The 26,099-nt window shown below is 44.2% G+C and overlaps 1 protein-coding gene across 1 annotated transcript in view; it reads right to left on the minus strand.

The window, feature by feature from the left end:
* Positions 1-2,419: 2,419 nt before the first annotated feature.
* The window catches only part of FZD6 (frizzled class receptor 6), a 243,356-nt gene continuing 219,676 nt past the window's right edge, over positions 2,420-26,099 (minus strand). Inside the window, exons 4-7 of the mRNA XM_078686904.1 lie at positions 23,995-25,012; positions 18,726-18,874; positions 3,403-3,831; positions 2,420-2,733 (exon numbers count right to left, since the gene is read on the minus strand). Coding sequence (XP_078543030.1) covers positions 2,562-2,733; positions 3,403-3,831; positions 18,726-18,874; positions 23,995-25,012 — 1,768 coding nt within the window. The 3' untranslated portion in view covers positions 2,420-2,561. The remainder of the gene's footprint in view (positions 2,734-3,402; positions 3,832-18,725; positions 18,875-23,994; positions 25,013-26,099) is intronic.

Here is a 26,099-nt window from a genome sequence, read left to right on the forward strand (position 1 = left end):
AAAGGTTTCTGACCTCCCCCCTGCTTCAATGTGCGGTCAAGGCATCAGATGATAGAATCCAGGGAATGAGAAGGCCCAGTATTGGAGCTGCCCTTGGGTTAAGCCAGGTTTTAGTTAGAAAAAGAATGTCCAGGTTATGTTTTAAGATTACATCTGGTTTATCACTTGTCAGTTGTGTGTTCTGCAGCTGATCCGCAACTCTGCAGCATGCATTTCAAGTGTGTTACTGTTTTGTTAGTTACTGTGGAGGACATGGTGTTCGTTACGAATGGGATCAGGTTACTGTGACTGAATGAAGAGGGTTGCATCTTCGGTTTTTGAAGTTGGATGTTATGATGATCTGGATGTTGGGTCCAGTGAAGATTTCTCTGTGCCATGGTAATGCATAAGCAGAGTGTTTATTTCTCCTTCGGAGAGTTGACTGTTCCTTCTTCTTGGCTAGGAGAGCTTGTTGTGTCGGGAGGTGTTGAGTCTGTTGTTGAAGATAGCTTTTCTGCTAGATTGGTAGTAAGTGTTGTTGGTAGAGATTGCATATATCTTCCTCAGGGCGAGTACAAGACTGTTGACTTACTGCTTGACCCATTCTATGTCTTCCCTTAGTAGTTGTAGGTTATCGTTGACTTGGTTTGCGGGCGTTTGTGTGGTGGGCACTGACAAATAATATTATCATTCTGAGTGAGGGTTTGCTGATTGTCATGACCTGTCTGTGTTTTTGTTTCTATCTCCTGTTCTTTGTCTGGGGATGATTCTTGGTCACAAACCCATTTCCAGTTAAGTAGTTGCTTCCTGGACAGGGATAGTTGTTTGTAGGAAGGTCCAGTCATTGTCTCTGTGTGGTTGTGTGAATTGTAGGGCTATGATTGTAGTTGGGTGTAGTTATTTGGTCAGAGTCAGTAGGTCTAAGATACTGGGGTTAGGAGCAGAGGACTTATTTTGGGCACTAACCAGTTTCCTGTTGAAGAGTTGTTTCACTTAGGACTCTGAGAGCTGCTTCCAGCAGGGTCTAGTAGGGGTTTATGTGGGGCTTTAAACAGTGTAGAGCTATGATTGTCAATGGAGGTCTTTCTTTGGTTGGAGTTAGAAGGTTTAAAGTGATGGTTAGGAGACGGAGTATGTCCAAGTGCAGATTAGTCGTAAGTAGCACAGAGTTTAGGTGGTAAATTATGCAGACATAGTGGCTACCTTCAATAACAACGCAAGCAGTGTACAACGTGTGAGGATGGCATGAATACACTGAGCATGCACTCTGTAGCATATCCAGCTAACAAGGTAAAAGCAAACAAATGAGATTGTATCAATGTGTATGCTTGTATGTAACTGCTTCAGGTGCGCATGCTTTAATGTAGTCGTTTATATGAAAAAATTAGAATGGAAGGAAGCATATACAAAATGGGTTCTGGAGTGTCAGAAAAACATTTGCCCTCACAAGGAAATAGCGGGCACCTAGCAACGCTAGCATCCCAATGAAATCATAACTAAAAAAAAAAAGAGTAAAGCGTATGAGCCAGTGGGTTCGGACAGGTTAACTTAGCAACTTGGTAAACAGTAAGTTCAAATGAATAGGCATTTTACAATACTTGCAAAAGCTAGGACAAAAAACCGAAATGCTGACAAAGCCAATAGGTCTGGCTTTAAATGTGCTAAAACAAGCAAGCAGCATTTGTGCACGTCTCTGAGTTGCATGTTAAAGAAAAGTCAATAAGGCAGCCATGATAATGCATATCAAAGCTTGCTTCAGCGAAGGATATTAAAAAAAAACTGCTTTCCATTTAGAATAGATGTGACAAAGGACTGAATGTGACAAAAGGTTTGATGACTGTATTTTACCTTTTACGAGCAAAATAGTCCTTCATGCACTGCAATGGAACTACTTCCTAAGAGGCAAAATTATAATATAAGCAGACAATAGCAAGAGATGAAAGGCACATAATGCTCTGAAACTCACTGTATGAATTAATATTTATATACACACACATACATACACATGTATATACACACGTGTATATGTGTGTGTGTGTTGATCTGTTGCCTTTTTTCACCACACTTCTATATGCAGTTTTTTTTTTTGAGAAGAGAAGTGAGAAAAAAAGGCAACAGGTCAACAGAAAGCTGTACTGTCAAGAGAGACCATACAAGAAACATGCAATTATTTGGTCTTAAGACCAATGTGGCCACACATTAAACACTTCTGTTTCATCAAGGGGAGAACATTTCTGTTGTCAGCTTATGAATGCTATCCATCTAGCAACACACTATGTTATTTGTCAGTTCTACTCTAGCCACAATATTTTTCTATCGGTCTCTCTGTTATTGTACCATCTCTGGTCTGCATTTCGACCACGGCACACGAGGAGAAACTCTAATCTGTGAACTCTGAAAGATAAAGACAGCATGCAACTTCTTCAAACTATTGATTTCCAATGAAGAGGGTCTGAAGGCTGTGGAATTACAATACTTGATTCCTCTAAGGAGATATCAATGCAGCAGGAATACTCAGCATGTGATGTCACCCACGGTAGGTTCCTAACAAAACTGTCCAAGTGAAGATGTGGAAGGTCGCTTCAGGCCTCCGAAGCATTGTTTCCCAAATCTAGGTATTTGCTGGAGCCGGGCCCAGAATGCAGGGGGAGCTGCACAGAGCTTTTCCTGCTGCTGGGCTGTGAACATGTTGGTTGGTTAGAAAGGTCGGCCTGCAATGGAGGTGCATCAACCAGATTTGTTTTCTCAGTATCCCTAAACAAAATACAAAATGGAACAATATTAATATGAAGGGAAATGCTCGTAAACTACCAACATAAACAATAAACTGATAAATATGTTCAGTGGTTAATGCTGAATCTAAGGGTGACAGGTTCCAATCCTGAGATATTAACTCATACAAGTCTTTCACCCTTCAAAGGTTAACAGAAAGGGATGTCACTGATCTGAAAAGTGTTAGCCACCAATACAAACAATGATATCAAGATGCAACACAGTAGAACTGGTGCACAACATCAGAGTAGGTCCATTCAAAAAGCTCCTAATCTGGAACTGCTGTGTCCCCATGTGAACAGAGCTAGTTATCAGGCACACACCCTTCTAACACAAGCACTGTGCTTTTGTAACTCTATGTTTTGTATTCTTTTAACAAGGATGTTACAACAAACAGAAAATGTAGTGGCTAAAATGTAGATGTATCTCTTCCAGCAGTTTGGATGAGACATTGCATTTCATTCAACTAAAGAAGTATAAATGATACAAAGAGGGGACATGATGGGGAGATGATCTGTGGGTGGAAGGGAATGTAAGGTGACTCATGATAAAATACTGATCCCTCCCAATTGACGGTCTTATTTTTTGTGTACATTTGCCTGTACCTCAGACAAAAAGGATAACAAGTACAAACTCACAAGTGCTCCTTACCTTTCCTCAGCTTGTATGCTCCCACACACACTGCTTACTTTGCTGGTACTCCCTACTCCATTATCTTTTTCATGCTGCTCAGTGGGCACATCAGAGCCACTTAGCCCTTGCAAAGGGGCTTGCACTTGACTGCCATCTATTCCTTTCTGGGATCCGGCCACTTGAACTGGTAGCTTCAAGCCTGACAATTCCGAGACATCCTTCCCCTCCATGGTGGTCTCCTGCCCCAAAAAGTCGTGATTGGCGATAGCCATGGCAGACGTGCCATGGTTTGCCTTGGCTCCGGTGCTGGTGCCCATGGACTTAGAGATGACCTTCAGTTTGTGGGAGCTGGCTTTATAGTGCTTTTTCTTATGCCGAACTGTTGAATTATGCTTGAGAAAAAACTCGCAGGATTCCTGCAGAACTCTTCGGCTTTCACTGACGGGACTGCAAGGGAAAATCAATAGAAACGTTGAGCATAATGTTTAAGCTGTAACTTTTTTTAAGGATACTATATATTCATACATCATTCAACAGTGAATGTGGATTCTGCATGCTAAGGAGACCTTTGAAGCTTTAGACATACGGAATCGTCACTGATTAAGGCACTTACAATGTTCTCTGCGAATAGCTCAAATTCACTGAACACCTACCATAGCATTGAACATGGATATCCTGATGTTTCAATTACACGTTCTTGAAGTTTTCATATGATCTTAACACATATTATGTGCTACTTAATGAGAACATATACCTTGGTTCGAAATACATTATATATCAAGTTAGGGCAGAATGTCTATAACTCGTTTCTTTTCCACACAATTCAGAACTCACAGTGGAGTCTGGTGAACTTGTAAGATGGTCGAACATAAATACTTTCTATTCTTTGAGAAGTGAGGGAGAATACTTGAGTCCCTCCTGCCCCGAAGCAATTTTTGGGGAAAAAAATAAGAATTTATAAATATATTAAAATATATATATGTGGGTCTGTGCTTCACAGCAAGTGTATTAATTAAAGCATTAATGAGAAAATGAGTTAACATTAATCATGAAATACACATTCAATTATAGACAACAGAACTGCCGATATACGATCGCAACAACGTTTTTTATACAGCATTTCTCTCTAAACGAACTATTACAACTTATTTAAATAATTTCCACTTTGAAAAGTAGTAAAACCTTATGCATTCTTCACTCGAATTGGACAAAGCACAATAGCACTTTTCACTACAAATCCCATTGAAATGGGAAAGGAACGGGAGCATGGCCTGGCAACATGGCTGGCAGAATGTGGTCGAGCGCGGCTCCCGATACAACTCCACAAATGAGGCCCTGCCACATAGCCACGAGGTGAGCGGCTGGTCCGGCAGTGTGGTGGACCCGGGGGGGGGGGCAGAAAGCAGCCCATGACGCAAGAGGGAGTAGCCCCCAGGAGTGGGGGACAGGCCCCGTGGGCTTGCAGACACATTGGCTGGGTCCCGCCGCAGGTGCTGTCGGCGTTATACTTTGACGGAGGTGGGTTGCAGTTTGTGCCCGGCTCTAGCAGCTGTAGACACGGGGATGTGAGCCTGGGGAGAGAAGGAAGCCGAATCTGCAAGTGCAGACTTGCTGTGGGCGGAAGGAGTGCTCAGTGCTTACTTTGTAAAAAAAGAAGTGCAGGTGCTAAAAATGTTGCCAAGGAGGCCACAGCTCACTTCTTCCTCCAGTGAGCCCCACTTTCAACACTCTTGCTGCCTCAGTCTCCATCTTCTAACCTTGATCTGTTGACAGTCCCATACGTCTTTGCTCTAAGAGTCTATCTTCTCACCTATCTAATTGTTTTCTATCATCTTTCTCACACCTGGTGCGTTACATTATTCCCTGCATTTCTGATTTGCCCCCTAGTCATTCTACCCCTGCCCTTTTTCCTCTTCACTTTTATCCATGCTCTGCTCTCTCTCCCCTCGATCTTGGCTCTTTACAATCACTCTTCTAGCAGTGATTAGCTGTGTCTCTGTTTTATCATTTGTCTGCTTTTTTTCCTCTGTCCTGTCCTCTACATCCTTTCATTCTATCTTCTCTCTTCTTAATGCTCTCTTCTTCACTTCATGGCTGCTTTCTCTTTGTATCTGATTTGCTCTCCTTTTCTTCTACTTCGCTCTGTCTTATCTCTCTCCTCTCCTGTTGTTTCTTTCTCCTCTTTCCTCCTGCTCTCTCTCTCATCTATAACACTGCTACTGTCTGTGACCCCTGTCGTCAGCCTGTACAAGTCCCTGCTATTTTGAACTCTGCGTTTTCCTGTTGTCTTTCCTAAAGAAGAGGAAGATGACATGTGTTTCACTTTCTTACCTACACCGAGTGCAAAAACAAAATGTACACCAAATGAAAATAATTTTTTTGCATATATTAATCAGTGCAGTATAACTGGGTTATTTGCAGAACCGGTAGCTGCTCGAGCACAGCAGAATATCACTACTAGTGCTGCCTGTAATTAGTAGGTCCAGGGATGGCGACGGCATTGGCATCTACTTCTCAGCTTGTTGTGCCCCTGCCTGCTACAGCACAGGCATTGTTCCCAGCCGTAATGCTGCCAGTGCCGGTAAGTATGGCTGTGGTGCCTACTGGACTCACACACGCTCAGCAATTACCATGCTGGGGTGCAGCGCACAGATTCTACAGGTGACACCATGGCACACAAAAGGTGTGTTGGGCCACAGCCGCATTGAGCACGTTGAGGATAGCAGCAATTCAGGGCTGCAGGATATGCTACTCTGGCTACACAGCAAGTGGGAAGTCCACACTTACTTTCGTTTATTCTTCATCAAGAGCCCTCACTCCCAAGTTCCAAATGCGCGCTCGTAGCTTTCTTGCCTCAACTCAGTCTTGAGCCAGCCCCTAGCTAAAATTATCCAATGGGAGACTTAGGCTCAGGCAGTGGCATGGTGCAGCAGACTCTGGGAATAGAATGCAAGACATTGTTTGTTGATGACTTCTTGGATTTGTGATTGGCGAGATGACATCATCACTAACTTGGTGATACACAATCATTCCTGCCTAGACAGGTGTATGCTGGCCTGTCTATGAAGATTTACTAGCCAGAAACCACGCAATGTATGTTATTCTTTTTATTTTGAATTTGAACAATTAATATTGAGACCACCACCTCCAGGGTCAGTCTGAGGATCCAGGATGTAATCTTGGCCGGGTAGTGAGCCGGCCGCAGGCTTGACGGTGCCACTGTAGGGTCGCTGAGCCCATGCACAGGGAGGCCCTCCCGGCACGCCGGAGTAAGACAACGACTGGCTGCGGCCTCCTACAGGTAAGTCCCTTGAGTGGCAGAAGCGGGAGTGCCCAGGGGTGAGAACCGGAGGGGGCATTGGGTCGTATACTGGGCAGGCCCTGGAGGCTGAGTGAGGGCCCCTGATAGAGGTTTTTGGCTAGAGAAGGAAAGCTTCACAGAACTTTGAGTTGCGGACCTGGGTCCTGCGGCTTCCTATGTGAGCCTGGTCTCTTTGGAGACATTTTGCAGTGAGGTGTGGCCCTGGAGAGCGCAATTGGACTGCCTGGTACCTGCTGATATTACCTTAAAAAATGGGAAACCCAATAAACCCTTGACGGCTTGGACAGTTTAGTATAAGCAGGCAAGTGCACCTACACGGGATTTGTTCAAATATGTAAATTGAAATTAAAATATTTATAAAGTGCACATACACCACGCGGTTTCTTAGCGCTAGGGACACAAACCAAGAGGGAGTGAAGAGCCGGATGACTAACGTGGGAAAGCTTGAACAAACAAAAATGTTTGCAGAGATTTGCGAAATTCTGAATAATGGGTAGAAAACCTGAGGGAGAGGGGAAGGGTATTCCAAAAGGTGGGCGCAAGCGTAGAAAATTTTACGCCACCTAACCTCTTCTTCTTAAAACGAGGGACAGCCAGAAGAGATTGTGAAGAGGAGCGCAGCTCTCTGCTAGGGCAATATGCCTTGATCTTGGAAGAAATAAAGTGTGGGGCTGTCCCTGCCCTAGCCTGGAAGGTGATACAGCCCATCTTAAACAAGGCACGTTCTCGGATGGGCAACCAGTGCAGAGCTTTGAGCAGCGGGGTGACATGATGGGACTTGGACAGATTGTACACAAGTCGGGCTGCCTGATTCTGCACCAGTTGGAGTCTCCGAAGATTGTAAGCGGGGACGCCGTTATACAAGACGTTGCCATAGTCTAAACGGGAGATCACCATCGCAGACAAAATGAGTTTGAGGGCACAAAAAGAGAAAAGTCAGAGAATTCTTTAGACGAGAGATCCTCAGCTGGATCGGAAGGCCAGTAATTAAAATCGCCAAGCACCAGGATGGAGGAGTTATTAACTGCTAGGGTAGCCAGCAGGTCCTGGAAGGCGTGGAGGAAGTGCACAGTAGTTTGTGGGGGACGGTACACAAGCAGACAAGTGAGAGGTGGAGAGAAGGAGGCAGAGCGGACAACTAAGTAGTCAATCGTAGTAATGGGAGGGGCTGGTAATATCTGGAAATGAAGATCCGCACGGGCAATGAGAGCTACGCCACCACCAGCCTTACCGGCCGTTCGGTCGGCGCGGATAGCGTAATAGGGGGGAGGGAGGGTGGCCAAAAGGGTTGGAAGAGAGTCCGGACAGAACCAGGTCTCTGTAAGAAACAATAGATCAGGTTGGTGCGTGTCTAGCAGAACAAAGAGTTCATGAAAGTGCTTGACCACCGATCTAGTGTTCAAAAGGAGGACAGAGGTTACAGGAGTCACAGGGATAGGAGGGGACTACGGTGAAAGCCCGGAGGAAGGAGGGACAGGGGCCAGGATATGGGGGGTAGAAGGAATTGGCGTAAGGCAGAGTTTGGAGATTTTGGCGATGATAGAGTCTGCCAAAGTCCATGGACCTTGCATAGTTCGAAGCTAGGCTGATGAAAAGGTTAAAAGTTGGGCAGAGTGGAATGCCCCCAGCCCCGGCCGGGCGCAGACGGGCGCAGACGGGCTTGCCTTTGGCGCGCCGCCGGCGCGTCCGCTGCACGTGCGCATGAGGCGTCCCTTTTAAGCAAATGGGAGCGCGATGACTACAGCGCTCACCCGTGACCCACCACTGCCCCACCAAAGATGGAGTCCGCAACCCCGTCAGCCCTCCGGAACAAGCGGCACTCAGCCGTGCCGAACCGGGGCTAGGGGAGCGGGGAGGCGGCAACAAGCAGCGGCGGCAGATAAATCTGATGCCATTTGTTGTCTGGAGGTGCATGTTGCAGCATCTCTATGTGATTGTCACCATATTTGTGCCTGTGATTTGTATGTATTTGTAATAGTTGATAAATTCAATTTAGGCCAGCTCTCTAACACACAGTTGGATTACTCAAGAAACAATTCAATTAATTTACCAATGAATAGATCATTCAAATAAAGTTAAAGGAGACACAGGTGTATATTTTCAAAAAATGATTTTGTATTGATTGAACATTATTAGTTATAAAGGGTACATAATCAAAAACAACACAATGTAGCAAGAAGTAACAGTTGCATAAAATTAAATATCCTTCATAGTTACAATTGTGGACACTTTCACAAAATGCTTTTAAGGCAATCTGAAAAGTTGACACAAAGCCAACATTGCCTACAGTACAATAAAATAAGGAATAGGTGTAATAGCCGACATTTCGGTCTAGTAATGTCGGTGTCCATTAGGCCATCCTCAGGACCTTGAATATGTTGAGAAAAAAGACCCCTCGCAATTAGTAAGGTTAATATTTGATATATCTAATCCACAAATTGGAAAATGCCAAAGGTTCTCTTATTCCAGCACACAATGGCTGTAAATGCTTAGCGTGAGGAGCCAGGTATATACGGGCTCTTGTTGCAGAAACAGAAAACAAATCTGTATTCAAATGGAGAGAGGTTCCAAGTGTTCATGCTCGCTCAGCAGTCCCCTTTAACTTTATTTGAATGACCTATTCATTAGTAAATTAATTGAATTGTTTCTTGAGTAATCCAACTGTGAGTTACTTCGATAGAGCTTGCCTAAATTGAATTTATCAACTATTACAAATACATATTTGAACAAATCCCTTGTAGGCTCACTTACCAGCTGAACCTGGTCAAGTGCCACCGGGTTGCCTGCTAACACCTGCCGTTGATTGAGAGCTTGTAGGGCGAGGGCCCTTTTGTGGATGCCGATAGCCTTGCATCACAGGGATGGAAAAGACTGCAAGCTTCCACTACACAAACACTATCACGCAGTATACCACCCCAAACAGCCGTCTCAAGATTGTCCCTGGAGAGGGGAGGTGACCCCTCGCAAACAGACCTGCTAGCTGTAATCCAGGGGCCCTGGACAGCATTGGAGAATAAGATTGAGGCCGTTTGCAGGGGGGTGACTCTCTGCTTAAACGACAAATGGCTAAAATGACTTATTTTACCCAGGAGCTGGAACTTAAGGTGGAGAGCGTGACGGGCTGTGCCTGCCTCAATAACACAGGGTACTGGGATTCCCGGATTGGGTGGAGGGTGTCTCTGTGGAGATGTTTCTTAAATGATGGGAGCTGCAACAGCTGTGGCCCCAGGGCCACTCAGATTTCTTTTTGGTTGAAAGGGCGCCCTGATGTCATCTTCCTTGCCTGGTGCCACCCCACCCGAGGGCCATTATTGCTAAAAGTCTGAACTACTGTGACCAAGACTGAACAATACGATCTGCCCGGGAGCATGATGTCCCACTGTCTGATAACTGCAAGATTGCAGTATACCCCGACTATACCAGGAAGGTGCAGGAGCAGCTCAATTTGTTTTATAGTTGTGAAGGAAAGGTTGCACACCATGCAATTGAAGTACATGCTATTGTATCCTTCTATAACTGAAAGTTATTTCGCAGGGATAAGCAAACTTCTTTTGCACCCAGATGAGCTCTAGAACTGGCCTGAACTTTGGGATAGGTCCTCTGTTGGACGGTTGGAGGAGCAAGGTCGCTTGGGTATGGAAGTTGGGCCCACTTGTGATTCTTGGAAAGGCCAGTCCCAGTGTAGGCAGTTGAAAATCGAACGCACGGCTTCCCAGCGAGTCACAATTCAGGTAGATGTTATCATGCAGGTGTCAGACTCGGTTGTCCTGCCAACTCTTGAGGGCTTGGGGGGGCGGGGCACTGCTCCCTGTGGCCATCCTGCTGCCCGGCACCTCCTGTGCCACTGCGGACTTTGTGGCGGACACGATATTGACTGTAATAGAGAAGCCATAGCTCCCTTATTGGGTGCTGTCTACTGTCTGTTGATTGGCATACCATGAGGGAATGGGGTACAGCAGTGTGCTGCGAATTCTCAAGATAGTTTGTTGTTTGATGCCACCTGGGCGATTCCTGGCTTTCTGAACCGAGTGCTACGGCGCACTGCAGGGAGGATGTAGGTTTGAGTGAGAAGATGCATAGGGATATATGCATCCCAGATGGTCTAGTTGATCCTGTTGGCAGCACAGTGGTGACTGTGCCTCCTGAGTGGGGGATACGAGTGGGCATCAGTTAACTCGAACTGATTGGTCAGGGAGGGAGCTGGGTGCTCTGTATCTGTGGGGCAGGGCAAGGGATGCTGTGTTGGTCCTGGCACATGAATAAGCTGGGCACCAGTAGGTATTAAGTTTCACTTTGTCTGTATTGGGAGCTGGGGAAGTTAATCGTTGGGGTTACGTTGTTCTGTAGTGAGTTGTTGCTGCTACGATGGGAGATAGAGTATTGCAGGACATGGGACGGTTTTCCTGCTTCTTTTGGATTTACACATGGGAGATCAATATAGGTTGTTACCTGGAATGTTAGAGGGTTGGGTTTCTACATAAAATGGTACAGGGTGCTCTCCTTCCTAAAGAGACATAAAATCAGTGTTCTAGGGGAGTGCTGATTTGGGTGGCACCAGGAACGTCTTTCTCCATTCCCTTACTTGGAGGCGGACGTTGAGGGCTGATATATGTACATTCAGGGCCTGCGGGGCGGTAGGGATATCTCCCTCCTCAACACCTATGCACCCAACATGGATGACCCACATTTCTTCTATGACATACAAGACTTAGTCAGGATGTGGACCAGCCCCTGGTTTGGATGGGTGAACACAACTATGTGTTAGATGAGGAGCTTGATCGGCTCCCCCTGCCAGGGCACGCATCCTCTAATGACTGCCGCCTTATAAGCAGCGGTGCACAATCTGGGGTTGTTGGATGATTGGTGCTCGCTTTATCAGCTGCACTGGGTATATACCTGTCACTCTCTCACACACAACACGTTTAGCGTACTGGATTGGGTGCTGATGGCTGGATTTGCCCTTGATGGCCAGGTGGCTGTCTCGTATCTTGCTAAGTTTCTGTCTGATCATACCACTGTCAGTTGCGACTTGCAGTGTGGAGAGGCTGCGGTGAGGAGATTTCTAGTGGATGTTCTGGCAGACGGAGAAGGTAAGGAGATGCTGTCACAGGCACTGTCTGATTATATGGAGCATAACTGGGAATAAACCTCCTGTAAGGCCACTGAATGGGAAGCCATAAAGACAGCATCAAGGGTCAATGTGTGTGGGCGGAGATGGCAATTGCAGAGAGAGCTTCAGACTGAGGAGGCGGGACTAGCAGACTTGCAGCAGCAGGGTTTGACTGAGCCGGGGTGCCAGAGGGGTGAGATGCAGGTGCACAGCGGGATAGATTACATAGATACACGCTGAAACAGTATCAATAGAGATTGCATAGGGAGGGTGACAAGTCAGGAAGGCTTATGGCCTGGATGCTGCATAAGGAGGCAGAATGGTATCCCTATAACACACTTGATCATATCAAACAGAGTACTGGTGACTTCACAGGCTGCAGTGGAGGCCAACTTTCAGCAATCCAAAGGGGATGTAGAGGAGGAACACAAATATTTTACAGTGTCTTGTTCGGGCTTGTCTAGGGCACCTCGAAATCCTGCAGGTGGATGGGGAGGTGGGCGCTGTCCTAGACTCAGACCTCACTCTTGAGGAGTTAAGGGCGGCGCTGGGAATGCTTCCAAGGAATAAGGCACTGGGAGGGATGGCTTCCCGGTGGAATTTTACAAGGAATATTCGGCTGTTCTCATGCAGGGGCTCCTGGATGTATTTCTGGAGGCAAGGAAGTCTGGGATATGCCTCTGACCATGAGGGAAGGGCATATATGCTGGGTGGGGACAGAACAGACCCTATGGAATATCTCCTGCTTATAATGATAAATACAAATGTTAAATTCTGTGTAAAATGCTGGCTAATTGTCTGAGCCCCATCATGAGGGAGCTGGTACATGAAGACCAGTGCAGGTTTAAACCAGGAAGCAACACAGGGAAGAATCTTAGGAGACTGATGCACATCTTACACGAAGTGGAAGGTAAGGGTGAGTAAATGGCGTTGGTTTCCATTGTTATTGAAAAAGCTTTCGATACTGTGGAATGGGGGTATCTCCTGGAGGTTTTGAGGGACATGGGATTTGACCTGCTGTTTCGGGCTTGGGTGTGCTTGTTATATACTCACCCTAGTGCCAGGGTCAGTGTGGGATGTTATCGATCTGACTGTTGGGATCTGTAGAGGGGCACCAGGCAAGGTTGTCCATTTTTTATTTGCATTGGTGCTGGAGCCTATGGTGATTTGGGTCCACTGGGAACTGCGTGACAGTGGTATAGAACTAGGAGCAACGTGGCACCATCTATCGCTCTACACAGACAACGCTTTGTTTTATCTTAGGACCCCATGGAAGATGTTGCGTGATTAGATGAGGTTGGGGAGGTGTTTGGGCTTTGCATGAATCGTATAAAGTCATTACTGATTCTGCTGGCGACACTGGTGCAGGTCCTGCTGGACCGACTTCCGGACCTGGGGCTCCGATTGGAACTAGACCACTTTCTGTACCTGGGAGTGATGTCATACACATGAAAGAGCGATACAATACTGGTAGGGTACAGGAATCATGAAGTTCTTCGGTGAAGTTTTGGAATACATTGCCATTGTTGCTTATGAAAAACAACAATGGGAGAGGTAGGGAGAGTCAAGACGGCTTCTCTCAATCCCCGGTTCAATGTAGATAAACAAAAAGAGAGAGGCCAGATCAATCTCAAATGATGCCACAAGATTGGAGCGAGATAACTGGGGATCACACACTCACTTAGGGTGAAAAGGAAAGCCCTCACACACCGACCTAGTCAGTGTCATGCTTCATCATCGGGCCCCACCAAAGAGGCCGAGTGCCTCTTTGGTGTGCTACAACGCCAGAAAGACTGCGGAGCTGGTTGTGTGAAGGAGGGCGTGCTGTGTGGGTGAGTTAAATTAAAAGTGTCTAAATGAGTATCAAAAAAATATTTTATTAAATGATCCCTAAGACACGATTTTACTAGTATTATGTGTCTGAATTTAGTTGCCAAGGATTAGGAATGGTAAGATTCAGATAAATACAGTGAATAAATTCGTCAGTCAACATGTTTCTGCCATATTGCAGGCTTAAATTTGCCAAGGCATTCTTCAGGACTAAACCCCGGCGGTATGGACTCTCTAATCGTCCACCCTAACCAAGGGACGTGAAAGTGAAAAAAGGGTGAAAAAAGTGCATAAAAAGGGGAGAGCAAATGCTCAATCCCAAAAAAACTCCAAATTCGGGAGTATTTCTGCACTTTAAAATATGGCGCTACTTGCACCATGGGTCTCGGGAGGGGGGTTGGAGCGAAATTGGCACATCGCCCTCGATGCTCGCAGCCCGCTTAGACACCTAGGGACTCCCTCGTGACCGGACCCCGTCGATGTTGCTTATGGGCAGAATTGCTGTTTCTAAAATGGTACTTCTCCCGTGTTGTCTTTATACTATTCAGAATGCCCTATGCCCCATGCCCTCCAGCGTGTTTAAGCAATTAAATGTATTGCTCACTTCCCTTCTCTTGGCAGGTAAGCGCAGTACAGTGGTGCAGGGCACCTTGATGAGGAGCTATGAGGAGTGTGACTGGAGGCACTGTGGCTGTTTTTTAAAAAAAAATGTGCAGCCTACATGCAGCATGCGGGCCGGTGGCTAGCAGGAGGCAGAAATTCGGAAAAGCGACTGGTGGCCGGAACGATGGGTGTGCTGACCTCCTGTTGCTGTTGATGGAAGGGGTAGGAAATTCACTGGACCTTCATTATGTGGTTCGTCAGACCACACGTGTGGCAGCAGCTGGTGTCGGTTGTACTAAGAAGGGCTCTGTTCCACTGTGAGCAACCAATTTGGATTCTTGCTCCAATCCAGCAGAAGGTAGCCAACATGCCATTCCAAGCATGGCGGGATGAATTGCTGGGGGATATATACCCGAATGAGCCCTTCATCACCTTTGAGGATGCGCAACTTGAGTTTGGGGTGGGATCTGGCCACTTTTGCGACTATGCAGGTGGCGGAGTTTGCCGGCAGTCCTGGCCTGTGTACCATGCATACAGTACCCTGGGGGTCATGATGACTAGTGGGTCAGGACCTCATTTAGTGTTGTTGTTTTATAAAGCTATGGTGGCTGACGCTGCTCACCACACTCTGCGGGCTTGGTTGGGATGAGACACTAATCTTGGGGACCCGCTGTCCGATGAAAACTGGGCACAGCAGTGCGCCCTGATACGATCGGTCTCTAGCAATGCGAGATTCAAGTTGATACATTAAAATTTTTCCCACCATACCAACATGAGGCCCCTGGCTATGAGTCGAACTTCTTTGGGCCGCGCTGATCAGGTCTTCATTGTGGCAGTGTGGTTGTGTACTTTCTGCTTCTAACCGGGGGCTGCCCACAGATGAGGGTTTATTGGAACAAAGTGTTCGATTGACTTGTGCTCATCACAGCTCTGAGACGAGAACTCAAGCTGCAGTTCTGTCTAATGTGGAACATAGCTAGGCCCAAGGGGCGTAAAATGCCCTACAAGTTCTTGCAGCTTGCCTCTGTGTTGGACAGGAGGAGGGTGGCCATCCGTAAGATAGGGCAGGGGCCCCCCTCGGTGGACTTCTGGATGAGGGATGTGCTAGAGTGCTCGTTAGTGGAAGAACAGCAAATTATACATAGTAAGAAAGATGAGAAACTTTAAGATGATTTGGATGTATAGGTGGCCATGTGTGAGTGCTTTGTGACCCCTGATGGCATGCACTTGAGTGCTGAAGACACTGATTTGGGTTCAGAGTTGCATGGTAGTCTTCATTGAAAATATCACTGGCTGCACTGTATCACTGTGACATGATACTTGTCTTAGATATTTATCTCCCAAACAACGATATGGTAATGTAACGTAAGATTCTTATGTGATATGTGGACTCCCAATGTTAATCGCACTGCTTCTTTATTTATAGATTGCATTCACCTGTTACGCACACAATGAAAATGCTGCAGTTTTGGTTGCACAGGGGAGATTTTCCAAATGGTGTGGTTTTGTCTTTCCTTGGGGTCAGTGGGGGTTCAATACAGTTAGGTAGTGCAGGCTGTGATACCTTAACTTTCGCAATCTAGACGCACTTAGAAGCAGACTACACAGTTAGTGGCAGCGTGTATATACAACAGGGCATTTCTCGAGAATTTCAATATGCAGAACGAGATATGTCGACTTCTACCTAAGTTCGCCTTTTTTGCTCTTTTGAAGAACTCTGGTCAGAGCTACAACTAAAACAGCTTGTGTTATACAGAGACAGGAAGACAGCTTCTCAAGTGTGGCTCCCAAACACCTATAGACGGAGGAGCATTATAGTAAAGTTCTAATGTTCAGGGGCTCCAGGTATTGGACATTTTACCAATGCCATGGACAGACCACTACGTGGTATTCTGCACCTTGGCTATAAATAAACCTTTAACCAAGGCAATTACTCCCCCAGTCTGGGTCCCTTTAAAGCGTGGCATAATATTAATCAGCTAGACCTAAGAAACCAGCTTGACAGCACACGCCCGTTAATTCCATCTAACTCGACTATGGCTACCCAACTATTTCAGGACTGGTTGGGCCATGCTATGAATCTCCTGGTCCCTACCAAGTCAATATCTAAGAATAGATCTACCCCAACTGCACCGTGGTATACGGATGAATTAAAACAACAAAAACAACAGACAAGGCATTGTGAAAGACAATGGAGAAAGACCTATGATCAAGTAAGCAAGATCCGATATAAAGACTCTTTGGCTGTGTACAAAACTATGATTATAAAGGCAAAAAAATATTTCTATTCAAATCAAATTGAGCAGGCAAAGAACTCCACCAAGAAATTATATGCAATTACTAAATCTCTCTCAGGTAACATTCCCGACCTGACTCCACCCCCATCCCAAGTAATGTGTGATGCTTTGGCCAACTTTTTCTTTTCTAAGGTTGACGACATTTACCAAGCCTTCACTGTCAAATCCACCCTCATCAAGTCCGTTACCACAACTCCCTCTGTTCCAAATACACCTTTAGTTGCATCTTTCACTTGTTTTACACCACTAACTGAAGATCATATATTAAATATCGTCTCTACAGTTAAAACTGGATCCATGTTGGATCCTTGCCCATTCTCGGTTCTCCCACCAGTGATGGAGTCAATCATACCTGTTCTGACGCAAGTATGTAATTCAATCTTGTGCTCAGGGACATATCCTCAGATTTTAAAATCTACACTGCTCAAACCACTTTTAAAGAAACCGGGGCTGGATAAGACCGAGTTAAAAAACTACCGACCAATTGCAAGTTTGCCTTTCATAGCCAAAGTGGTGGAAAAGGCTATGAATATACAATTATCCCAGTATATTGAGACACATAGATTGCTGGACGACACTCAGTTCGGATTTCGGAAATATCATGGGACCGAGACCGCTTTAATCAAAGCCTCCGATGATGTGAGACTAATAAGAGACCAGGGAGGGACAGCAGTTTTGGTACTGCTGGATCTCTCGGCGGCGTTCGACACGGTCGACCACGGGATTTTGGTCGACCGTGTCAAAAAGATGGGCATCTGCTCCATGGCAAGAGACCTCCTCGCCTCGTTTCTCCTTGATAGAACGCAGGCCGTCACTCTTGGACCTTACCAATCTGCTAAGCTGACTCAGCCATGCGGGGTACCTCAAGGCTCATCCCTGAGTCCGACACTATTTAATATCTATGTGTCGGACCTTGCCAATGTCATCAAGGCACATGGTATGAGCCTAACCTCATATGCTGATGACACGCAATTGGTTATGGCCATTAGGGGTGACGGAGGGGAGGTCGCCCAACGCTTCCAAAATGGACTGACAGAGATAGGAGAGTGGATGGCTATAAATTGCCTGAAACTCAACTCAGAAAAAACTGAGGTTATGATTTTTGGACCTCTTTCACCGGACTGGTTTGCCTTTGGGTGGCCTTCCACTTTTGGTGCCCCCCCTAAACCAGTGACTAAAGTAAGAAATTTGGGAGTCACCTTTGATGACGGCCTAAATTTCATGGATCACGCTAATAAAGTGGCTTCTACAGCCCAAGACAAACTTCCCATGATCCGAAAAATAAGTCCCTATCTTCCAGCGACCGCCATTAAAACATTGGTTAGTTCTTTGGTTCTAACATCATTGGACTATTGCAACGGGCTTTTTCTAAACACCCAAGTTAGAGTCATGAGAAAAATGCAGTCGATACAAAATGCGGCAGCACGACTGCTCTTTGGAATTCCAAAGTTGGCGCCCATATCGGACGCTATCACGCGACTCCACTGGTTGACGATCCAGAATAGAATCAGATTTAAGTCGCTGTGTATAGTTTACAAAGCACTAAACCGGCAAGGTCCGCATTTCTTAACAGATCAATTGTGCCCATATCAACCTTCCCGCCACCTCCGATCCTCCAACTGCAACCATTTAGTGGTCCCTCGCACCAAAACGGTGTCATGGGGTGATCGCCGCTTTATGGTCGCTGCCCCCAAACTCTGGAACACTTTGCCCCAGGATATCAGAGCATGTTCCACACTCCTCCAATTTCGTAAGAGACTTAAGACGTGGTTGTTTACCCAATAATTTTGAAAGAAGTGGGTACCCTGTTGGGGCATTTAATAACCATCTGAAGTTGCAAATTAACCAGCGCCAAGACGCCTTTGGGTATACGATGCGCTTTATAAATGGCAATAAATAAATAAATAAATAAATAAAGTTGCATTACTGTCTCTGTAGACCTACTATACAGCTTTTCCCAATGGCCCTATAACTACCTCCATATCTATTTTAGAGTACGCTTCTAAACAAGTTAACTTGTAGTGAAGACGACAAGATAATGTTGGTTTAGAGAAGACATCCACTGTGTAACCCCACAAAGTGGCAGCATTGTGATGTGAACTTGCAGTGCCTTCTAAATTTAGAGTAAAGCGTGTCTCTATGCACATATCTATAGAAAATATTAGAAACATTCCCTTACTCTCTCTTGCGGGTCCTGTTGAAGAAGTTGGCCCATTCTGAACAGGTCTTCTTACTTCCCACCCAGAAGACAGCCGAGATACCAACAATTAATGTTGTCACATACTTCACCAAAAACAAGGCCAGCTCCGGTCTTGCTAATGTTTTCACCTAAAAGAGAATACAATTAAAACATGAAACATAATACAGTCATAAACCATAACGACAAAAACAGTAATTCAAGGCCATAAAGTGGTAGCTGTGGTTGTACAAGCTTGAATGTACCCCATGCAATGGATATACTGGGGTTTAAATACATATTCTTATCGACTACTTTGCTAAATTGGTAACTTCCTTTTATTCCGATGACTTAAAGATCTTCAAATTCTTTGTTTGTTTTAGGTTTCAATAACATATCAATCACCGTTATGATAGAGACCACATCCGATAAGATTACAAAAGTATCCACCCAAACGCAGTAGACGTGAATAGTAAAAGTAATGTTGGGAAAACCTATGAGTACAAAATCTCTCCACATGACTAATGAAATAACAGCCGCAACCGAAAATTAAATAGCAATATGACAATCATGGCCATCATTGTCCCACAAGTGGCCATCATAGGTCAGGGTCAGGGATGACCATAACTAGTCCAAGGATACTCACTATATGCCACGGATGGTTGCCACTATGCTATAATTAGACTAAGTATGCACAGTGATTATGCCAGGCCACTATTATGCTAGAAATGGGCTAAATTCTGACAGAGATAAACACATTCTGCCATGAGACAGGGCCCAGTGGAAAGGACTAACACATACTTGTGCCTTTCTCAAACCAATATGGATGGCTTCCAAGGAAAGACAACATCTCTCAGGGAGGAACACGTTGCCAGGTGCATCGCTCTCTCTCACAAACACACATGTGTACACAGACACAAAGAGCATGCACACGTAGGCTCCGGATGCACCCTCCACAGAAATCGTTACCTTCCCGAAGACTCGTAATCGTCTCTGCTCTCGACACCAAATCCTGCCCTCACCATGCACCCAGCTCCACCACTTCCACTCTGCATCCTGCAGTCCCACAGTCAAGCAATTCCACTCAGGCATCCTGTGGCAGGGGTTTCAAAACTAAAAAACTCTTTGGCAATGCAATTACAGTCCATCTCTCGCCAGATCATGTGATTATTCAAGTGGCACTAGACAGGATTCTGGCATTTACCAAGATATGTGACTACAAAATAAATCACTCTGAAACAGAAGCCCTCTTAGTTAACCCCTTCGATGCTGGCCCGTTTCCGCCGCTATGCGGTAAACAAACGAACAGGGCGGGGCCGTGACGAACCCCAGCCGTCATCCGCACACGAGCACCGCGGAGCGTGACGACTGGGGTTCGTCACCAGCATGCAAAGGGTTAACGCTTCTGAGCAGAATCTTCTAGGGCAAATTCAAGGTCAATTTTGTTATACTCGTCTAATTCGATATCTAGGTTACCCCAAACTTTCCTGATTTGTTTACTATCAACCATAACGCCACATTACTTCAGGTCCGACAGATTTTGTCTCAATCAAAATCATTGCCTTGATAATTAATTGGCAGAGTTTCTTTGGTTAAAATGTCGATTCTCCCTTTATTTACGTACTCATTTTCTAATATTGCAATAAATATTAACCAATCCTTTTTTTCAGGAAATCGATACTTCAAGCACAAAATGTATTTGGAGCGGTAAACATCATTGTTTTCAACTTGCCAACTTACAGGTAGACAAGGACCATGGGGGTTTAGCTCTTCCTCATTTTAGATGTTACAACTATGCCTCATCCCTAGACCAATCTGTATGGCTGATCAATAAGGTGACATTCCCAGATAACAGTTTTTGAATAATATGATTAATGAAGCAGAGACTGAGTTACCAGCTTTTCTGAAAACTGCAAAACTCTCAAAAGCCCTAGACAGAAATCTTGATATATATTGATTTATAGAATAAGCCAGATATTTCAAGAATTTAAGGATGCAAAATGCCATCCTCTTGTATATTAAAAGGACTGCACCAATTTAGAGTTGTAGTTGTCTAAAGTTTCCATTAAGAGGTGTGAGGAAGCTAGCTTTAACGTCAAAGGCAACTTCGTTTCCAACCATTCCTGGATAACTTGGGAGCAGATTCATCTTTTTCTTCCTGTCAATCTATCACATGAGATTAGGTTTTGCTCAGATTAACAGTTTTCTTAAAAGCTATCCGGCGGAAATAAATGATAGGGCGCATTTATTAACTAAATCTCTTTTTCAAAACAAGGTATTGGGCGGTGGCTATTGGTACAAGATTCTTCATCAGACTCTATACCGGTTAGTCATGCCCAAGTTCTTAGATAAAATCCGAAGAAGGATGTATTTTAAGATATCTTTTCAGTCGGAAAAGATCTTTGGGTTATCAATTACTGAGTGCTGCTAATCTAAAACATATAGTTTCTTCTCAAGAGGGATGCTGTACTATACTCATTAATTTTCTTAAGATTTTTCCAGAAATGTCTTTGTGATGCTTTATATTTGAATTGGACTTTCTAGGGGATTGGCGTCATGTCTTTATTTTACCTGTCCAGCATTATTCAACTTTTGGATAAAACCTTTTATGTATATCAGTTACATGACTAGACAAAATGTTTCCAGATTCATATATTGTTTTATTTAGTTATGCCGGAAAATGTCCATATCTGACTTATGCAGAGCAACACTTTATTTTTGTGGCTATTCCCACTGCATGGTCTCTCAGATTACAATACTGGAAAATTGACTGTTAAACCCTCAATGGTGCAATGGCTTTCTAAATTACAAAGAGTTAGAATGTTCAAATTTGTATAAGCATCTAGAAATCATGCAAACGTTAAATTTCATGAGGTGCGCATGCTTTTAATTTTTAGCTTGATTTCTAATTTCACTTTTTTTTTAAGCGATATCTTATTATGCATGTTGAATAACGAATGATAATGATGTATTGCTTCTTTTTTTAGGGATTTTTTATAAATTCCATGATCTAGAAGACTTGCAATTAAATGTATTTTACTCTCTAACTAATTTAGGAGGTCCAATATCAAGACCAATCTTCAGGCAGCTCTGCTCGATTGAAAGCAGACACAGGACAAGATGGGAGGCCCAGAAGGCTGTTACCATTGTGTGACTACGCCATTTTAGCGTGGGGCCATCCGGCTGCCACTTCTAAAGTCTGGAGATAAAAGGTATTGACCTCCTTCAATCTACCCACACCATCTGAATGCCTTATTGGTCTTGGCTTCACTTCTGAAAGCTACTCTTTGGAGCCCCTTCCCTAGGCTAAATCAGACTAGGAGTCTGGTACTTGGGAAGAATGTTCATTGAAGGGAGCCGCAGTATCAACTATCCTTTACAATGAAGAATTCCAGTGTTGTCACCCTTCAGCAAATTGTTTTAGAGAGCCAGATCCTAGCTGTAGTAAATGGCCCTGATATGGCCATAACGTTATGCCTGGATGGCTTTGAACAATAATGGTCTGCATTCCCTTGTTTCCTTGACTGACAATGCCCATTCAAAAAGCCTTTCAACAACTGGAGCCTGATAGTCCAGGACTTGCTTTGGCCATAGAGTTCCACTTTTGGCACTACTATGTAGTACGGCATATTTCAAAAGTAGGAAAGAGCAGGTCAGGATACTGAAGGTACACATTTTACACATTTTATGTGTATAAGTGGGAAAAAAAGAAATATCCTCCCTCTGTTTGGGTTCCAGTAGATCTGCTTGGGGGTCTCAGCTGCACACACTTTGTTCTGAAACCCTTTATAAGCAGTCTTCGTTTCAGACATTTTTTGGTTGTACCCTGTTCTTAGTGGAAGCACCTACAAAAGCAGGAAAAATGGCACGCATATCCTACCACTGCTCATTTAAGGGAAAAAAACAAGCATGTAAACAACACCCCTCAGTTCCTTCTCACTCCTCAGTGTTCTTCACTAGGTACATTATATTTCTGGGATGCAATTTTTAAATGTTCAATTTCACAATGTGTCTATCTTTCTTCTAAAACATATTTACACATGTGGGTTTTCTAGGTTTGGTAGTGTAAGGATATCCCTTATCGTCCTAGGAAATCTGGGGTGGTGTGAAAAGTAAGTACATTCTACATCGAGATCGAGGGTGTTGGGGTAGATATGGGGAGGTTACAGGCAGGTATGCTTTAATGTTCCATATTCACCGTAAAATTTAAATTAAATAATCTTGAAACCAAAAATAAATTGAGCACACAAAGCTATACCTGGGCATTTTGTGATTGTCCCTAGACATATGACTACAGATTGTGTCTGTTGATCAGAAGCTGTGTCTGGGCTTGCAAAGGTTGTGTCTCTATATTTAAAGTTGTGTCTAGGCATCTGTAGCTGTGCAAGGGTATAGCACTACTATGACTGGACATTTAAAGCTGCAGCTTAAATGTCCAGCATACATACAAACATAAAGGTTATAAAGAAGAAAAAAACAACAAACATCAAAAATATCTGACATAAAACTTTAAGAAGAAAAGTGATTAGGTGCAACTTCAATGTATATTTAAAAGAGTGATAGGAAGTAATGCAGCATAATTTTGTCACAAGAAAGTGCCTGCAAAACTCATGCACTTACTGCCCGAGTTAAGCAAAGCCATTTTTCAATAATCATTTTAGGATCTTCTGCAGAGTTTTAGCATTTTTTCGGCTGATGGAACCTCATGTGAGCAGGAATCTAAAAAGCATGGAGCTTTATCTTAAATACATTTCCATGCCACATACATGACTGAACTTGATTATGTTCTTTACCTGGAGACTAGTCAAGATCAGCCCAACGGCTCAGGTTAAAAAGTGTTATGTGATGGCTGTACCCATCAGTCACAGCTTCAATCCTGGAAAACAAAGGCAGCTTTGCATCCATGGACTGTTACTAAAGTAGTCCTTTGCTACATTGTTGTTATTATATTAATCATTCACTTATTTTAGTTTTCTTTTGTTTTTGAAAAACCTTTAAATGTTAAGATTATCGGCCCAATGGCATAGCACAGTGTATATAACTTGTCTGCAAGGTAATCAAGGAAGCAGGGAAAAGAGGAGTGAATGTGTTAAAGACAACCTTTCACATTTCGATCCCACTCCCTACCACCACCTCAACAAAGGTCAGTGAGGGACATTAGTAAAGGAGGAATGTCTTCACCTAATGACAGAGCACATATACCTCAGAGTTTCACAATACCGGCATAGAAGAGGTCTGCTTGAACAATGTTATGTGGAGTTCCACTGCTCACCTGGTATGGGCATGGTATGTGGTACTCTTGGCAATGGTCAAGAACCCATGTGATCTCCCACGTTGTCCTGTAAACTTGTTCATAGACATAACATCCAAGCAGAGTCACTAGCGGCACCAGATACAATCCACTAAATACTCCAATTCGGATCATAAATTTCTTCAACTTCTCTTGATTCCTTTCATCATGCTGAATGACCTGTCTCACGTTATTCAGAGAAATGATTCCTGCTAGAAGAAGAGAAAGCCCGAATACAACGCACAGGCAGAGTGGAAGGAGAACAAAGTATAGGGCAGTGTCAAGATCATAAAGACCCACAAAGCAGACTCCGCTGATGTTGTCCCCTTCTACTTTGTTCATGGCCAGGAGCATAACCGTAAGCAGTCCCGGAACACCCCAGGCGACTGCGTGGAACCACATGGACTTCTTCTCAATGGCCTCACAGCTCCACTTCTGCCCGGCTGCTAGGAACCAGGTTATTGTGAGAATCACCCACCAGACAGTTCCTGCGATGGTGGAGAAATAAAGAAGCATGAAGAGAACAGTGCAGCCCTTGATTTGCGACCCAAGGACCACGGTCTCTCTAAGGCCGAGCTTTTCATCTGCTTTATTACAAGCTGCATGGTTTCCAAGCAAGAAGCCAATGAAGTACACAAGCGACACAATGCTGTAACAGACGGAATAAAAGATGATTGGCCTCTCCGGGTATCTGAAACGCTTCACATCAATGAGGAAAGTGAGAAAAGTAAACAAAGTAGCACAAAGGCAAATGATGGAAACGATGCCGATGAAGCTTTTAGCAAAGTCGAGATCATCCTTTTTGAAGTACATGTTGGGGCACGGCGGGGTGCACTGTTCCACTCCCAGGAATGCATAGCCCTGCCCACCTAGCGTCTTCAGGTGCCGCGGGCACCATAATCCGTAGTCCCGCTGAACCAATTCAATTGGTTTGGGTGTGTTTTGATAATCTGCAGTTACATCGACCGTGCCATGAGGCTCCTCAGCACAGTCATCTAACCTGCAAAGAGAACAAACAAAGTTACATAAAAAATTAATGATTACATCTGCTTATATAACAACTATTTTGTCTTATGCTCTAGCATCTGTGAGATTTACACAGTGACCTAAAGAATATTAAGCATTAACTGTAAATAAACATATTATACACATAGAATATATATTCATATATGTATCGTAATATATTTTTTATATATAAAATTACGTATATATATTTATATTAACTCAGGATGTATACATAAGGAACAAAGGTTATTATGGAAACATTAGACAAGGCAAATGAAACCAAAACCAACAACGGCTTTGTCTCTATGGGAAACTATCAATGCGTAATCAATTGATGAGTAAACATTAATCTTATGAGCTAAATTAATATCTACACTAAAGCAATTTCCCAAGGCAAGGAACGTCACAACACATTTCATATTGTCATTGCTTAATATATACTTTTAACTAACACAATCAAAGCACCCTTAATGCAGCTGGTTATCTGACTGGATAAAACATCTCTGCACATTGTAGACAAGATTTACACTAATCAAAACATATGTTAGACCAGGGAGTGCTAAATGTAACAAATACGGCTGAATAAATGACAACACATAAAAAAGGTAAAATACTGTTGTCTGCATATCACAAATAAGAAATACACTTTGCCATCTAAATCCGAGAACTTGGGATGCCTTTGGGCTCCAGGGTAAAGAATAAAATACTTTACAGGAACCAAATGAGACAATCCTTGCCCTTTCCCCGAAGATTCTTTGATACTTGGGCGCATCATAACAAACTCCTTCCCAAAACAATGTATGTGTTTGGAAGAAGAGTAGTCCAAAGCTATGCTAGATGGTGAAAACAAGCTCGTTGTGTGCAAGGGTAGCCCATTACGGCAGCTTCTTCGTTAAACTAGCTTTTTATGCTACTTAAAGAGAAGACCCTACGCTGAATTGGGCTCCGTCAACTTGTGATCTTTGCTTAATAGTCGGGAGACACCTCCACTCAGGCAGAAACAGACTCCAAATGCAGATCAGCCATTCGCTAACCCTTCCTGAGATTGTCGTTCTAGTAATTAATGAATGCCTGTCCCTGCC

Source organism: Lissotriton helveticus, chromosome 4_1 (genome assembly GCF_964261635.1).
Source record: "Lissotriton helveticus chromosome 4_1, aLisHel1.1, whole genome shotgun sequence".
Lineage (NCBI taxonomy): Eukaryota > Metazoa > Chordata > Amphibia > Caudata > Salamandridae > Lissotriton > Lissotriton helveticus.